This window comes from Pavona decussata, unplaced genomic scaffold (assembly GCF_977016875.1).
Source record: "Pavona decussata unplaced genomic scaffold, jaPavDecu1.1 SCAFFOLD_155, whole genome shotgun sequence".
Lineage (NCBI taxonomy): Eukaryota > Metazoa > Cnidaria > Anthozoa > Scleractinia > Agariciidae > Pavona > Pavona decussata.
This window is the reverse complement of record NW_028145567.1, coordinates 4139910-4157944: the sequence shown is the minus strand read 5'-3', so window position 1 is coordinate 4157944 and position 18035 is coordinate 4139910. Positions and strand designations below refer to the sequence as shown.

The following is an 18035-nucleotide window of genomic DNA, read 5'->3' as shown; positions in this document are numbered from 1 at the left end:
AAAAAACGTCTTAACATATTCAGACAATCAAATGTTAATTAAGTACGTTTCTTATACTAAAATAACTTGAAAGTACAGTGTATATAGATCAAAACAACTTAATTTAGCATTGATTGACAAAAAATTTCAACATCTGTACAAAACCTTTCAACAATGACTACATTAATACATTAATGACTCAGGGTAATTTGAGATTGCATGTAAAGGCTACAAGATACTACGTGAAAATAACCTCACAATAATTATGTTATCACTCTGGCTTTTATTATTACACCAGCTTTACGTTATGACCTTTGCATGACAGAAATCATATCAGCATATCAAATATTTTTTATGATAATGAACTTATATCGCATTTTAATGATGACTTCTCCCAGAAAAACCCTCCTTTTCACTGAAGCTGTATTGAAATAATATTCAATATTCATAATTAATAATAAAATCAAATTGAGAAATGCATTTTAATAAAAAAAAAGTCATATATAGTTAATTTCCAAGTTCTAAAGTTTCAGAAATGCTTTGTATTATTAATTGATTTATCTCGAATAATACAATCATTTTAGTTCACACTATTTATCTGCTGAGGGGATGGGGTGTATGTTATAGTACTCATTGCCAATTTTTTAAAACTCATTATCTATTTACATGTAGGTTTACCTGAAAGTGTGCAGTTTGTCACAGTTCATACAGTTATATATCCTTTATATGTCAGTGGAAATTCTTCTTGTATTCTTATATCCTTCAATATTGCCAAAAGGGAAATCTGAAAGGTTTGATTTTTTTCTCTTCAATTGAAAATGTCATTAATTTAACATTAACTTTCCTGATATTGCAACTCAATTTGTGTTCAATTTAATTATTATAACATTTTACACTTAACAACTCTGTTGTACGTTAAATGTACTACTGGTTCTTCTCTCTCTTTTATTGCCTTTAAAAAGTTTAGCTAATTATTAAAGAGATCGCGGTTTGGTATAATTGCTATCCAATTTAACGAAAAAGCTGATATTTAACGAATAAGCAGTTTATTGTTGTGCATAATTATGGTTCTTTTTTAAAGATGTAATCCAGATGAGAATTAAGAAACAAACTGTGAAAAAAAGCAACAACAACAATCGGATATTTACTGCTGGAATTCCACCCATTTTTCTGCCAGATGCTCCTCGAGACTTCCCTGAATTGGCTGATGCGTCATCGTCTTCATCCTCGTCCTGACATTTTAATTAGTCACTTGTACAATGAGTACATACATAAATTCACGACATTGCTTTCTCAGGACTTAATAGACTAGAAATGACCACTGGACATTGTTTGACCAGGTTCACAAAAATCAGTCACACAAGCGAATGATAATAACTTCACGCTATAAAGGTACAATTCAATCTATCATGAAACATCTCAGTTCTTATGATTAGTGTTACAATAATTATTAGATCTATTATCAATTAGTATTAATATTATCAACCATAGTATGAAAAATTGGAGATAGACAGCTTAAAAAAGATGAGATTGTGTTGTTACAGAAAATACCCATACTGCCCCCCAACCCCCATGGAGGGTATTTTTATTTGAGCCCTCGAGCTCCCTACCCCCTGGAAATTTCAGTCTAGCTTGATACTTTTCTTTAAAGGGTTTGGCTTTTGAAACCTCCACCCCCTCCCCCTCAGAATTTCCATTGACCCTTCTTGGGGTGGGCACAGATATTTTCTGGAACCACACATCAGTATTAAAAAAAAAACCTCAAAATACAACAGCTTCTATATCCTAAATTTAACAATTATTACTAATTAAAAAACAAAATTTCTTTCACTGCACAGGACTATCATTAAGCTTTGATGTAGCTAGCCCAGTAGGAAAACAGCCAGTTAAGTATAAGAAAATTTCTCATGATTGGTATAGTTTAGTTACTTTCAAATTCCAAGTATAAAGTCATGTAATGGCTGTAGGTGCCAGACATTAAGTGGCCAGTTGTCCATGGCTAATGACAACCCTGTGTCAATATATTATTTGTAAGTTTTACTGTAATTAAGGTCTAAAACTACTTCACAAAATGTGCAGACAACTGAATTAAATAATTTTCCCCATCTCTATTTATCATACAAGGACAGTAGTACTGATCAGTAAAACCAATGGGCCACTTAAACTTAATTAGAACAAAGTAAATTAGCAATCTGATTAGTTAGTCATACAGGACTCATCTTAAATCACACAAAAAACTGTCTGCTTGGACCTGTAACTGACTTAAATATGGTCAAAGAGAAGCAGGGTAGGAACATCAAATTATCTTGCCGGCAACAGAGTCAAATGTAAGAGTTTATGGCCCACGTGACTGTTGACTGCCATACCACCACCATGGCCAGATCAATTGACAGCTCAATGTCACCAGCCGGGTATGGGTCCTGTTAAAGGTTTGCATACCTTAACTCCAGCCATCTTGTCATCAGGATCAGTGAGCAAAACCCATTTCCTCAAAACAGCATGAGCTATGATAAAATGACAGTTTTCCTCAGTAATGTCCACAAACACAATGTGGCCTTATCAGGCACTCAATTCCAAAAATACTGAATCTTTGGTAAATAAGTGCTCTACAGATGTTTGCACAGCATGTCCAGCTTTATATGTCAAATGTTCCATTTCATGTTCAGGGAGGGGGGATACTCCCATATTTATGTTACATAGGGATGTGCCACTGTCAAGGATATGTTTTTCAAGCAGTTTAGTCTGGGATAGGGTATAGAAATCAATGAGCTCTGGTCTAGAATAGGGTATCATTGAGAAACACTTAGTCGAAGATAATCATGGTTAAATCTGGAAATGTTCTATAGGTATAGCAACTAATAAAAGCAATTATTAAGCTAATAAAAGTCACATTCAGGCCACAAGTGTCACCCACTCAGTGGATGATTAACTGTTTCATAGTATACATTAATACTTTTGACAATTATAAGGACTTCTAGTTCATGAAACTAATATTTTTAGCTACATAAACACACTTTCTGCTGAACTTACATGGTTCATCATAGAAAAAGCCAATATCACTCTGCAAAGGAAATCAGAGCATGATGAGGAAATTAAAGCATAATAAACACGGAATCTTGCTATTAACAGGTCTCTATTGCCCTTTGATGAAAGTGTTGTCTGTTGTCAGAGGACATTTCCATTTTAAGAAAATGTAAAATATATGTAAATGTATTCAAACATGTCAGAAGAGTGTACATGCACATGTATGCAAATGTCTGTAAATCCTTCCACATGCTAATCAAAGCAAATTAGGAAACATTTTTGTAAGTCTACATTCTTTCAGCCCAGCAAGAACATTTGTCTATCATAAGCTTATCATAGCTTTTCAAGCCTCTTTACTGGTTCCCGCCTCTCCTCTCCTACTTTCCACCCCTTTTATCCTGGGTCCCATGTCCCTTCTCCCCTGGTTCCCACCTCTATTCTCCTGGCTCCTACCCTCTTCTCTTTTGATTCCTGTCCATTCACTCCCACAGGTTCCCACTCCGTCTCTCCTGCTTTCAACAACCCCTTTTTCTCCTGGATCCCATTCCCTTCTCTTCTGGTTCCTGCCCCCTTCCCTTTTGTCTCCTGCCAACTAACGCATAGTTCCTACACCTTTGCTCTTGGTTCTCACCCATACCTTCCTGCTTCCAACCACCTTCTCTCCTGGTTCCTGCCCACTTGCCCTGTGGTAAGTCCCACCCCCTTATCCCCTGGTTTCTACCCCCTTCCCTCCTCCTTCCAACCCCTTCTGTCCTGCTTCCCACCTCGTTTTATCCTTGACCTGCCCCTTCCTCCCATGATTCCCACCCTTGCCTCTCCCACTTTTCACCCTTATTCTCCTGGTTTCTGTCCCCATCCCGTTGGTTCCCATCCCCTTATCTCCTCAGGTCTCCACCCTCTCCTCTCCTGCGACCCACTCTTTCCCTCCTGCTTCTCACCCTTTTCTCTCCTGCTTCCTAACCCCATCTCTCCTGCTTCCACTTCCCTCTTCTCGTTCTCCCCTTGTTCTTGCCACCACCACTACCCCCCCCCCAACCAATTTCTTTCCTAACCCACCCACGTAATAAAAAGGCACAAAATGCATGCAAAACAGCCACTCTTCAGCTTCTGCCTAAGACAGGATGCGAGGCTGATGTACATACACAGAGGGTGAAAAAAGGAGTTAAATTGAGTATTATTTGTGGATGGGACACTGGATGAAGTACTAAGGAAGGAGGTGAGTAAGCACACATGTTATTGTAACAAAGTACTTTGCCAAAAAGCAGGATGAAAAATAGCAAATCTGCTAAATAGGATGAAAATTCTGACTGGTGTGGTATGGAAGGAACAAAAAGGAATGGAAGCAGGAGAATTGGAAAGTTTTAAAAATATTTAGAAAATGTTGATCTACAATAAAGAAGTGTATAATTTTAAGACATGAAATCCACAAAATTTACCTTGAAATAGCCAATCATGGCATTTGCTCTCAGCTTCCTTGAATTAAACACCTGTTTTGGTAAAAATACAAAATTATCAATAAAGAAAATTTACTGACAATATTAACATTTGTATAGTGTACTATAATTATAACCTATAGTTCCCACCACAAAAATATAATTAAGTAACATACATCAACAATAGTAACATGTATTCGGAAGACCCACTCAGGTGAATTATGATGCCATCATTTCAGAAAAAGTTTTTTTTTTTTTTTTTAAATTGGTCAGGAGACTCATTCTGCTAGTTCCATATAAGTTAGTTCAATTGTTACATTTGTTATTTAATAGGGTTAAATGTAATTTAACTTAGTTAACGACTTGGAGCAAGTTTGCTCCCTGGTGACATGGCGTAGCGTGGTGTTAACGTTTATTGGCGTATAGTTTTGGGTACTGGTGGCACATTAGCATTTGGGCATTTGTTGTTGCATTACTGTTTGAGCCTGGTTCAGGTCTCTGGGCAGTTGCATGGCTAGCGGTATTTTCTTGCAGTTTAGGCGTGCTCCTTTCCACGTGCTCGGAATGTTACTCTACTCAGCGTTTTTTGTGGTGTGGTTGGTTTACCGCATTTTGTAGGGCTTTTCTTTCCCTCCCTTCCCCCTCGGTAGTGTAAGTTTGGTATTGTTTGGGACTGGCGTCAGGTTTGGGGGTTGGGTAAGGGTTAGGGTTAGTTCTATGTCTTATTTAGTTATTATTTTTCCACTGAGCTTCTAGTCTCAGTGCGACAGGTGCTAGGGCTGGGGCTGGGGCTGCGGGTGGGGCTCGTGGCTGGGTTGTGGGTAGGGCGGGCTTATGGGGTGTTCTACCTGCCTGGGTTTGGGTTGGCGGTACCAGCCCCCTAGCACCTGGGCACCCAACCTCCATTTGCGACATAGGCGTTAACTTACCTCAAAGCTGATAATTTCGTCAAACAGCTCCAGTGGTGACATTTGAAAGTTAAAGAAGAAAGTCTAAAGGATAAAGGACATTGAAAAAATCATTAATATAATAATATCTTCAGTAAACATTTCCCAAGAATGGAAATATATCCTGTTGTGAGAACATTGCAAACAGAACACCACTAATATATACAAGGCAGTTCACCTCATCAAAGAAGGGCTTGTTTGTTGAGTGCTTCACTTTGGTCTGCCGCGTGTGGTTGGCCACAGTAACTCTGACAACTGGACTGATGTTGGAACCAGAGAGCTGTCTGCCTTCAATGATTCGTACACGAACCTGAAACAGTTCAAAACACACAGTATGCACAAGTGCTGCAAAAACATAATTGAAGGGATGCCTGGAAAAAAGCCCTAAGTGACTTCTAATAAACTGCTAGATTCTCCTTCTGTTGTATTCGCTTGTGAAACAAAAGGAGAGTTTGACCTTACATCTAAAGTCACTTAATTAGGGCCTCATTCTGCGCACCCCTACTATTACAAGGTTTTAAGCTAGGGTTACCGTAACTATTATAAGGTTGAGAGAATTAGTACGTGCTAGAAGGAAGTAAACTTAATATTACTACTTCTTAAGCAATTGTTATTAGTAATTATATTTAAATTCTCGTATACCTGAAAATCTTGAGGTTTATTTGATAACTTGTGCCTTGCTGTCCTTCTTCTTCTCCGTCTTTTTCTGCGAAGTAAGGAGAATTCCATTAATGCACATGATTAAAATAATATTAATATGACTGACAAAAACTACATGCACATTGATAATTATTATTATCAGTGTACAAGTTCAAGTCTTTCAGAGATTTGAAATTTTCTCTTTGTATCGCACAAGTGGTTCCAAGTTCTTAAACTATAGTAGTCGTGTAGTCGTGTAGTCAAGTCCTTGTCATGAAGTGATGGCAAAGAAATGTACCAAAATTGTGTACAGTGCACATGGAGAGTTGTTGTTTTGGATATTAAACCTATTGCTTCTTTGACATTAATGTTGCTGTCATTATTGCTTAAGCTCCCTATTATATATAATTATTCTCTAAACTCAATCAGACAAATAACCAGGACTCTTAAAATGTTTTGGAACAGAAGACAGCTATAACAGGACTAGGCTGCAGTAGGGACTGAGTCAAATAGGTGGAAACTTAACCAGTTGAATAGCAGGTAGCCAGCACAAGGGATGGAATATGAGCTTACCTGACAGCATCACTAACACCCTCAGCACCTCCTCCTTCCTCATTGCCTAACTCGTCTTCAAAGCCTTCATCTCCTAGCTCAGCACCAAGATCTGTTTCATCCATTGCCGTTATTTCACCCTCTACACCCTTGGCTGGCTTGGGAGGAACATACTCCAAGCGAAGTGATAGCTTGGCCTGTGTAATAAATTTAATAATTCATGAAAATCAGGTACAATACTTTATACACTGTGACAGCTTAGAATTATAAAACAGGGAAATATTAGGCTGTTACATTATACATATTAAGTGACTTTACAACGTTGTTTGAAATGGTGTCAAGTGCCCTTGGTTGGATTAAAAGAAAACAAATGAAGGGATTCCTTCAAAAGGGGCTTATGTGTATCGCTTTTTTGGTGAATTTTTTTTTTTTTTGCAGGATCTCATTAACTCTTTACAAATGGACTTGTTTTAATTGACATGAAAAATGTTGTTCTGTGATTTCTCTAGCTAGTTGTTGTTGTTTTTATTGTTTTTTGGTTTTTTTTTTTTTTTTTTTTTTTTTTTGCAACAACTTGATTTTTTGGCCCCATGATTTTTCTCGAAAATCCAGCAATAAAAATTGCAGTAAAGAATTAGCAAGATACCGAGAAAATTAAAGGAGATTTTGCAGCAAAGGTGATATTGTGGTGGACTGAACTCATGTGATTGCGTGAGTTATATGTGCTACCTACCTAGAGAGGGTATGTTAATTGTAACCATGCGTGCATATGCTGTATCATTCTGAGGGAGAGTTGTACTTACAAGAAACGATGTGCCATTAAAATGTTGTTGAGTAAGGAAGAACTTACAGCTGTGTGTGTTTATATCGACCACCAAAATATATGCCCCTTTTGTGGGAATCCCTTCAAATGAATTAAATTCTAAGTGAATGGACCACACAGCTAAGCATATTTGTGGCACACAACAATGTTACAAAATATGGTTGCAAATCAGAGAGAACAGTTGCATGGTAAGTTATGTAACATTGTATCCACTCACCTGGGTCATCCTGTTGTTGCCATCCAAAAGGTTGACGTCAGCCTGCATGGTGTGGCTGCTGTCCTTCACGAGGTCCTTCAGGGGGACGGTGGCTGTGCCAAGGAGCCTTACAGACATAAAAACAAAAGTTATTATAAGAAGACAGTTTCGTGTAGATCAATCAAATCAAAAAAACATCTACTCTACCACATCAAGGCATTAAGACAGCTAGGATCTAGAAGTAGCTGAAGAGAGTGCAATGAACTAAAACAAAGCCCAAAACAATTGATTTCTAAGTTGCTTGCATTAAGATAATACAAATTAGTTCCAAACATCACAGTCGTAGCAGCAACATTCATTATTAAAGGGGAACTTTCAGGGGTTTTTGGTATCTTTTGTTAAAAATGATGAAATAAGACCTTCAATCAGCTGCCTAGAATGACAGGAGGAAAGAAATCAACTCAATTCTTGAAAGGAACAACTTGTGATCTGTTCTAGCGCATTTTGGAAACAAAAATGCCAGAACTTGAAAAACATTAGCCTAACACTTCTCAAGTTTCAATCCATACTGGCCTACTGTGTCTCTGGCCAGAGACACTAATCAACAATAATTGTTAAATATTCTATTGCACTGGGGTGATACTTAATAACAGACTTGACAATTATTTCTTTGTTTCTGTTGACAGACAAACATTTTTGGGTTTTGAAATGACATCACATTTGCATGATACTTTGGACCCTTTAAACCTAAAGGTGAGATTGGGATGGGGTGGACGGGCGGGGGGTGGGGGTGGGGGGTGGGGGCAACTGTAGTGTACTCTATATAGTATTAGTATCTTAATCCCTTAACTCCCAATATCAACATACATATTCTCGTTACTGTTTCTCCATATATATCTTATGGTACTATTTTAAGTTTTTATTTTTAATATTTTTTATTTTTATTTTTTTTTTTAATAATTTTATTGCCTTACAGGGCCCGGTTGTTCGAAAGCCGATTAACGCTAATCCACGATTAAAAGTTAACCGAGGTTTTCAGCTCACCCGTTAAAAATGTTTTTAAGATCTAATTTTAAGCTAATACTAAAGAAAAGTCAAAACTGAGGGATAAAAATCTTTCTAAAAAAATCTCTATTGTTTAGTAGTTAAACTCGAATCAAAATTCTCGTTAATCCAGGATTATAATCTTAATCGGGCCTTGAACAACTGGGCCCTGAACACAGAATAAAATTACAATACTAGATACTACTTTGAAATAACTACTTACAGAGCTGACATTAACTATTGTACTAGAAGCTGATTATGCTTACAATACTATACTTACAATGTTGACACTAATAGTATTTACAACAAATTACATGAATAAAAAGAAAAAAGAACACAAGATATGGTACACAAGGGAAGAAGACGAAATGCAGATAACAACACGTGTTACTTACACAGACCTTACTCAAAAAATTGTGCAAGCTGAAGAATTAATAAAACAAAAAAATATATTTATTATTAGGTTGATTACGGAAAGCACTACTACTATGTGAGAGCAAAGATAAAGAGCAGATTGCTGTGAGAAGCTCATTGGTGACAGCGTATGTTCAAGATGGTTGACAGAGTTTGAAGATATTGGAAGATAGCTGCAATTGCTTCAAAAGAAGTCTCATGGTACTTAGCTTGTTGGAAGAATTTGTTTAGACATCAAGAAATGTTATCTTTGTTGATCATTTGCTTTATTCCCATGATCTAAATGTTTGATCAAGCAGTTATATTGTGAGGAGAAATTAGATGCAGGTCAGTACAGTGGAACCCCGATTTTACGATCATCAATCTAAAGATGTTCCCGATTTAACAAACAACATTCTGCGTCCTGGCAAAATATATGAAAGCAGCTCTGGTGAAATGAAATATTAATATGTAATTTTGTTACTACAAAATAGCACCCTGTTGGATTAGCCAATGACGTAAAAATGTTGAGAGTTATTTTGATAAAAATCATTACTGTGGCACCTGCTTTATATTGCACTTGATTGAAACAAAATATTAATATTATTCATTACTTTGTCACTTTCAATGCAAATTATAATTTTTTAATTTTCTCTCTTGTAATAATAAATATTTCAGTTTTTTTTCCTTTTTTTTGTAATTAAGGCAATTGAAGAAGTGTCAGTCATGTAAGTTTTAAGCAGAACTTATTTTATTTCTAATTTTAAGGTTTGTGAACTATGCATGAAAATAAATTTAAAACGTGTTTATACGGGAACAGGATAATATTTGCACACGGAGGCGTTTGGTCATGAAAGCTTCTGAAAAAACCTCCAATTTTACATTAAAAATTCTGTATCAGTACTACGGTATCTCTCCCAACTGCTGCAAAATGAAATACACCACTGTGACAATTAAAGAGAGAAAAGGAAACGTATAAAGCAATTACACCAGTATTGAGGGACGTCACGAAATGAGAGCGGATCGCCTTGGAGATGAAATTGAAAGGCTTTCACGGCAATGATTAAGTCAACAATAAAATCACAAAAAATACTTTGAAAAGCTTCATTGTTGCTGTCACTAAAAACTAACCAGTTGTTGAATATTTATCGGACCCGTAAAAAGTAGTTTTAGCTTCAATTTTAACGTATTTCACCAATAAGCAACTCATAATTTATTCGATTTAAATGCCACATTTGCAAATAACGAGTCAGAGTTTACACAGGAAAAAAAGTGTGATGTTTACGTCGCTGGATCGAAAATATAAAAGGCTGAGCGAACAGCAGGGAATTGTAAACTTAGCAAATCTCATTGGCGAAATACTGAATTTATTAAATAGCCAAAAAAAAAAAGCCGAAGCGTAGTTTGTGATGATAATTTCCATGCGACATGCGATACTCGCTGTTAAACACTTCTAAACGCGCGCGGGGTTTTCCGCGAAAAAATCACTTATTTATAGAAACACATTTTCATCGCGTCTTTATATCGCTTGCGGCTCTAAAAAACCATCTTGTCGAATCGATGATCATCTTTTTAGCGACTGTTTGGCAGAAAAAGACAAACAACGAGATTCACATAATAATACCCAGCCCTTGTCGCTGCAACATCAACATATGCAATCAAAATGCAAATTTTGTATTTTGAACATGATTAACAGTATTCGAAGGTGAAGAAATATTAAAACTCAAGCGTATACAAATTTTTTTGTCAGTGACAATTTGCTGTGCTTGCTGAGAATTTAATTTTTTCGTTCGGCGTCGACAAGGAAAATTAAAAGATTTCTGAATCATGCTGTGTTAACTTGAACTTAATTCAGCTGACTTGAAAATGAGGAAGCTTATTTTAAATCTATAGCTAAGACAAAACCGCAAAGCTTTACTTGTTTTCGTCCTAAACGACAATAAGCTTAAGTTAAATTAAAGATTAGAAATTGAGTTCTTATATTGAAGAGTTAAGGTCAGCCGCAAGGACCAAAAAATATCACTAAAAGATAGTAAGCGACGCGAAAATAGCAGCGGAAGAAAACAGAAATAAAATACTACATCTTTAAAAAAAAATGAACCTACCGGTTTCTGCCAATTCGTTCCCAATCTTTCACATGTACGATAAGATTTTCTTCCACAGAAAGCGCTTGACCACCTAAATCCCATTCAAATTTCTGAAGAAAATAAAACAGCAAAGGTTAAGAAGCTAAGATTCGCCAGGATCAGACTCGCCCAGTTATTTTTAATCCGCGAGGAAAACCCTCAAATTGTAATTAGCGGTTTAGAGCAACCGCGGAAAGTTCAAATGATATTTTACATGAGCGCTACAAACGACAACTAACCTCATTCCAAACTGGGTTGAGCTCGTCCTTTATCACTTCTGTCTTTTTCTTCGCCCCTAAAAATATTTTTAAAATACAGCAAGCTTAATATTTAAGCTGGGTTTTACATGCTGAATGTTATTATTGTTGACCCGCTCGCCCCACCTCCAAGCAATATGAAACCTTACAAAAACGCAACAATACAGACCTTGGAAATTGAGCACAACATAAGGGTCGCTTTTTCCAATCGTTTCTACATTGGGTAAATTTACAGCACTGCTTACAGCAACGCGAAGCATGGTGTAGGTTTTCGTTTGATTTTGACTTTTTGATCGTTCATTCATCCGCGATCGTGCATGTTGCTGGGGTTAGTGCTTTACGCATGACGGGATAACAATGAAAAACAAGCTGCATAATTTATCATAAATTATTGATTTGAAAAGATGCTCTTTGTTTGAGCGGCTTTTCTCTCAAATAAATGCACACGCAAATAAACTAATTGTAAAAGACAACAGGATTGTTTTGCCTGTCTGCCTGAGGGCGTATTTGCAGGTTTTCAGAGCGGCTGTACAAAACTCCTCGATCCTCGGTCGCATCAGCTTCTATTAAATTAGCCCACTGAAATTATTTCAGTATTCATTACAGTCAAATATTTTTTGCAATGACCCTTTTATCCGTCAGATAACCAGCACGAACAAGTTAAAGTACAAAACAAAGATTGATTTATGAACGTCAGAAAAATTATACAGAAGTTATGGATACGGATACAGTAATAATTAATACATCGACTTAAGCTTAAGCTGAGTAGGTCAGTGTTCAGTAATATTTTCGCGCAATTTGAGCCAAATCTTTCGAAGTAGACTGTTCCAACAATGGGGATTACCAAGCTCTTCTTTAATCCAGTAAAAACTTATCAAAGATGAACAGTACCTTGAAACTGCACGGAAGCATACGGGTCACTTTTTCCCACTTTCTCGACATTTGGCAAGTTTGTAGCTTTTATCTCCACCAGTCGAAGAGAAGACATTGCTGGCTTTCAACCTAGCCCACCCTCGAGCTAAAGCTTCTTTTAATACCCACAAGAACTTGCTTAACTATCAAAGGAGGCTGAGAGTCCAAAAGGCTAATTGGGAACAACACCCTGCGACCCTGAACAATCCTTCAATTCAGCTCGCGAAGCTTCACGTCACGGTTTAATGATTTCCAGAGACACATCAATCTCAATGGAAATAAACCACCTGGAATTTGGAACTTGATGATATGTTACTTTCTGATACAGAAATCCGTGTCACGCATTCTGGACGCCTTGACTGGAATTTTGAATTTCCCGATCAAAATTCGCTAACAATCTTTTGATATTACAAAGCAGCACCCCCATGGTGCCCCACTTTCATTCTTTTTGTCTGCATTAGAAAAATGTAGAAAGGAGTTGTTGCAATATGCTTGCTCCACCGAAAGAAAAACATTGAAAAGAGGTTTTTGTTGATAGACTACATTCTTTCCTGGGCTCTTTTCATTATTATTTGTTAGTAACGCAAACTTCTTTCAGCCCCGCCTTTCCGGCAAAATGATCACGTCTGTCTTGATATTTTTAATTTTGCGGCATTTCATTTTATTTTATTTTTGGCAGATTCACAAAAAAATTTCCGTCAAAAAATTCACAGTTATTTCTTATGGAATTTTAGTTTAATTTTGGTTTAATTTAGACTTCTGGGTAGACAGCCCGTGTTCACACTGTTTTCAATGCACATGGTTCCTGGAGCGGCGATTCGTACCTCCCTCCGCGAGCTGAAGCAGATTGGAGTAGGTCGAAGAGATAAAAACGACTGTTTTGTTGTCTAATCTGACTTTTCACAAGTCATTTTTAGTATCTTGGCTGATAACACTGATTAGCAAGCTATAATTCAGTTAAAACGCATTAAACATAAACAGTACCTTGAAACTCCACTGTCGCGTACGGGTCACTCGAGCCTTTCTTCTCGACATTTGGCAGGGCAGTCGCTTTCAGCTCCAGCAGTCGAAGAAAAGGCATTTCATCGTTTAATCTAGTCCACTTTTGACCTAAAGAGTACTTGAAATTATCCACAAAATCCTGCTTTACTATCAAAGAAGGCTGATAATCGAAAGAAAGAGCAACATAAACAACATCCGCATCTGTATTCGTGGAGTGTTGCGGTCAAACGATTTCTGCACATTAAATGGTCCCAGAGGAATAACCTTGACAGTTTGTAACTCGATATGATAGGTGACGATTGGTACTGATATTGTCTGCGTAACATGCGTAATCGGGGAGGGGGAGGGAGGGAGGGGGAGGGAGAAAAAGTGAGAGAAAAGGAGGCAACTGGGGACTCCCCTCTCCCCAGTTCCCCCTTTCTTTTCTCTTTTCTTTTTTTTTTTTTTTTTTTTTTTTGGCTCCTCTACTTGAGAATAGTCAGTCTCATAAACGATAAACCAATACAACCACGCACACAAAAAAACAATGAAGACTTGTCTAGTAAAATGTTGTTAAAGAAGGTTCTTAAAATTAAAAAGCGATGTGGCTTCTTTTATATTGTTTTTGGAAATTTATTAAAAAGGACCGAACCTGAACTCTCTGTGAAATTTTGTTGATCAAAGCCAAGAAAGTTTTACTCAACATGATCTTGATCAGGAAAAGCCTCATTAGCATTTACTTTTAACACACAATTTACATATACGACTATAAAACTATGGTTTCGTCGGAAGACCTCGTCAGTTGGTCGAACATGCGAACAACTGACGAGGTCTTCCGACGAAACTAGTTTGATAGTCGTATGTGTAAATTGTGTGTTGAAAGTAAATGCAAATGAGGCTTCTCCTTATCAAGATGAACCTGAATATCTGAAGGTGGTTTTTTCCTAACCTTAATTGATCCCTTGTTGTCTTCTTGCACAGCGGACCCCTTCTCCTATGATTCCATTTACACGGAAGCAGGCATGGTAAGAAAACCAAGATCTTGACGCTTTTGCGGGTTTCAGTGATACTCCTCTCTGTCCGGTTGTTCGAAAGCCGATTAATGCTAATCCCCGATTAAAAGTTAAGACTATTAAAAAGTTAAAAGGCTAATTTTAAGCTAATGGCAAAGAAAAGTCTAAGTCAAAACTAAGGCAAAAAAAAATCTTTTGGAATAATCTGTATTGATTAGTGATTAAACTTGAAACAAAGCTCACGTTTAATAACCCAGGTTAGCTAAAGGAGAAGTGTCGTGGGGATTTTGACCTTTTGTGGTGAAAATGGTGCGACAACACGTTCACTTAGTTTTAAAATCATTCTAGAACATTAAAAAAAAAAAAGAAAGAAATCAACTGAATTCTTGAAAGGAACAACTGATGATCTGTTCTAGTGCATTTTGGAATCGAAAATGCGACACCTCAAGTTGCAGTCCGATTCTTAACCAGTCCATCTGTGGCCAGAGACATTCATCGATAGTCTTAGTACACTGAGGTGACAATCTACAACAAATTTGAGCAATACTTTTAGGCTTCTGCTGATAAAAAAAAAAAAAAAGAAACGTTTTGGAGTTCTTGATATAACACCAAATTCGTGATACTCCCTTATAGCTTATTTTGTTTTCCCTGGTGAAATTTTATCTTTCCTAGGCCCTGGTAAACTTTAAAAAAAAATCCCTGGTCGATTTTATTGTTTCCTGATGTAGAATTAATTTAATTTATTTTACTGCTTTTTAGAATAATTGTTGCTTAATTGTCTCTAAAAAGTGCATGGTTACCCCCAATTTTCTTTTGGATTTCCATAGCCCTTGCTAAGATCTCCTTTTCTCGCATAGTCATAAACCATACTTAAAAAAATACCTAAAAAATACTTCGGTGTTAGTAGGCACTGTCCTTAATCTCGATATCACCGGCTGCAGGTTTGGAAATGTGAACTATCTGCGTACAAGATTCGTCAGAACTGAGTCAGCAAACAACAGCCACTCGGTTTAGTTTTGGTTGTTGCCATTTCACTGAAAGACGTGTTCGTGCTATTATTACTGGCACACTAATCATGTAATTCCACAACAGATTCCTTCTTTAAGCCTTGTTGATGTCCATTTATGGATTCAGACGCAGAATGTCATTTGCTTCTTCCGTGCGGCACTTGCAATGGTTGCTCTTTGCCAAATTTTCTAAAACCCAGACTATTGGTCTGCATTGTTAGTAGAAACCCACTCAACATTAAACAAAAAAAAAAACAACAAAAACCACTTATCGTATTCTGCTGATATGCTGAGTCAGGGAACATGAAGCGCGATGGACTTGCATGCACTGGTGTCTTGAAGCTTTGTGGATCGACAAAGATTCACTTTCATTCAAGCTTGTCAACCTGAATATTGCTTTATTTGAATACATATTAATATTCGCGCATTCCTACAAGTCAGGATAAATTCCGCTCTCTTCCCCCTAGTAGTGGAACTGTAACAATGAACAATTGCTGTGATGATAATTTGGCAACAAAGAAAGCTTGTGAAATGACAGGCATTCCGTTTGTCTGAAACAAACGAACAATGACAAAAGACAGCGAGTCAATGACAAAGAAACGACTTGCATTAATTATGAAAACTGTGGAATATACGAATGTGATTTAATGTGGACATTTTTTTCCCGCGACTTTTTGTCAATGCGAAGCTCAACGATACTCGTCCCAGTCTCCCAGAGTTCCAGATCAACCTCGTTCCCAGGGCTTTTCCGTTGTCATGGAGGCATCACATGACATGGATTATTGGCAGGTGCCTTTCCAATCGAACAGTATTTACTTTCGTTTTAACCCAAGATCTCAACAATGAAAAATGTCAACTGCAGCTGGGTAGAACGAATAATAATAATAATAGAAGCATTTATTTAAACATGATAAAATAACAGCATAGCGGATGTGGTCGTGTCTAAGTAAAAACTACAAATACGAAATACAGATTAAAACAATAAGTTGAGATTCTACCTACATTAAATACTAATAAGCTAAAATGTATAAAATTCAGGGGGAATTTTCTTAATCAATCGTTTAAAATTGTCCAACGAACTGTTCATCCTCATTTCGTTGCCAAGCTTGTTCCAGAGTACAGCGCTCAAGTATTGGATAGACTTCTTAGCCATATCTGTCTTAGGCATTGGAATATTTAAACAAAATTATTTTCTTAAGCAGTACCTAGTCTCGTGTTTTACCAATAAGTCTTAAAGAAGGCCAGGCATAAGTTCATAGTAACATTTATAGGCCAGAACAAGTAGCCGATGAAAATAAATATGCCGTGAAGGCTTCCATTTTACAGTGTTTAAAACTACTTCGGTTGACATACACCAATCAAGGCGAAAAATAATTTTAGCGGCTCTTGCACGAAATCGTTCAAGTTCGTCGAACAACGTTTTGTGCATGTTACAAGAGCCCCCGGCTATTAGACCACACGTTATAGACGGCAATATAACTTTGTAGCAGAAGTCCAACCGAGAGTTGACAGGGAGGAAATAAAATGATTTTAAAAGATTGAGTTTCCGTGTAAATGATTTGGACAATTCCGAAACCTGTTTGGTCGACCATTGTTTAAGATCTTTGTCAATAGCAACACCTCAACATCTGGTGGAAGCAACTTGATTAATAAATTTGGAGCCAAATTTTATACCTTGTAAAGGGCCAATAAAGGTGCCGCGTTTCATTAGCATAATACCCTTTACAGGGTATAAAATTTGGCTCCAAAGTTATTAAACAAGTTGCCTGCACCAGACGTTTAGGTGTTGATTATTTATTTTCATCATTAAGTGTACTATTTTAAAGTACAATTTCAATGTACACTTAATGATGAAATTTTAATGTACACTTAATGATGAAAATAAATAATCAACACCTAAACATCTGGTGAAGGCAACTTGATTAATAACTTTGGAGATGCCGCGTTTCATTAGCATAAACTCCGGCTTGCCCGGATGTGGTGTTAGAAATTTGTGTTGACACCAGTCAGTGAGTTTGCTCAAAATAAAACTTAGAGAGAAAGCAACCATGTCTGGGTTAGAGCCAGTGATATAAATAGAATGTGGTAAACTTTTTAAGACCGAATACTACTTAATTTGGCAACATGCTATAGCTGGTACTGATGTAATATTCATTAACATCATTTTTCGCGCATTCTTGCGTACCACTATTATTGACCTCGAAACTTGCGAACTATCCTGGAAAGGATTTGCAAGTTATATATGTAGTAATACGTCGAACCTGTATATAACGGCCGCCCTCGGGACTTCAGGAACTGGCCGGCTTAATACAGGTGGCCGCTTAATACAGGATCACTAAAAATACTCACTGGGCGTTGTCTAAAGTCAATATTAATGGCGTATCATACAAAAACAGTCCATGCAAGGAAACAATAGGACAATCAACACTCTTTCAAGCGACCAATACTTTAAACAAAGTTCAGTGCCAACTTGTAACTTAACGGTATAATATACGTAACATTGTGTAAAAGTACTATGCAATAAATTGTCCTCCAATCTTCTACAGTATACAGTGCTCTATTTCTATGACTTACAGTTCACAACAGTCACAACAAAATATCTCATTCAGTCCTTTCATAGTTGTTACGCTCAATGCTCAATGTCACATGGCTGAAGAACAAGCTAATTAAAGAGGAATTTCTTGCTAGCTAAAGAGTGAACCATATTCA

The 18035-nt window shown here is 37.0% G+C and overlaps 1 protein-coding gene across 4 annotated transcripts in view; it reads right to left on the bottom strand.

The window, feature by feature from the left end:
• LOC146465963 (myoferlin-like) overlaps nucleotides 1-13541 on the bottom strand; it is a 63489-nt gene extending 49948 nt beyond the window's left edge. The window contains exons 1-12 of one of the 4 annotated variants that reach the window (XM_085128336.1): nucleotides 13310-13541; nucleotides 11396-11451; nucleotides 11136-11227; nucleotides 7615-7720; nucleotides 6596-6771; nucleotides 6026-6089; nucleotides 5562-5693; nucleotides 5366-5428; nucleotides 4440-4490; nucleotides 3010-3040; nucleotides 2419-2483; nucleotides 1128-1211 (exon numbers count right to left, since the gene is read on the bottom strand). In XM_085128336.1, coding sequence (XP_084984462.1) covers nucleotides 1128-1211; nucleotides 2419-2483; nucleotides 3010-3040; nucleotides 4440-4490; nucleotides 5366-5428; nucleotides 5562-5693; nucleotides 6026-6089; nucleotides 6596-6771; nucleotides 7615-7720; nucleotides 11136-11227; nucleotides 11396-11451; nucleotides 13310-13406 — 1017 coding nt within the window. In that variant the 5' untranslated portion in view covers nucleotides 13407-13541. Of the gene's footprint in view, nucleotides 1-1127; nucleotides 1212-2418; nucleotides 2484-3009; nucleotides 3041-4439; nucleotides 4491-5365; nucleotides 5429-5561; nucleotides 5694-6025; nucleotides 6090-6595; nucleotides 6772-7614; nucleotides 7721-11135; nucleotides 11228-11395; nucleotides 11452-11582; nucleotides 11758-12304; nucleotides 12572-13309 lie in introns of those variants that run through there. The other 3 variants (XM_085128335.1, XM_085128334.1, XM_085128337.1) reach the window with 3 other exon arrangements.
• Between the last annotated feature and the right edge of the window lie 4494 nt (nucleotides 13542-18035).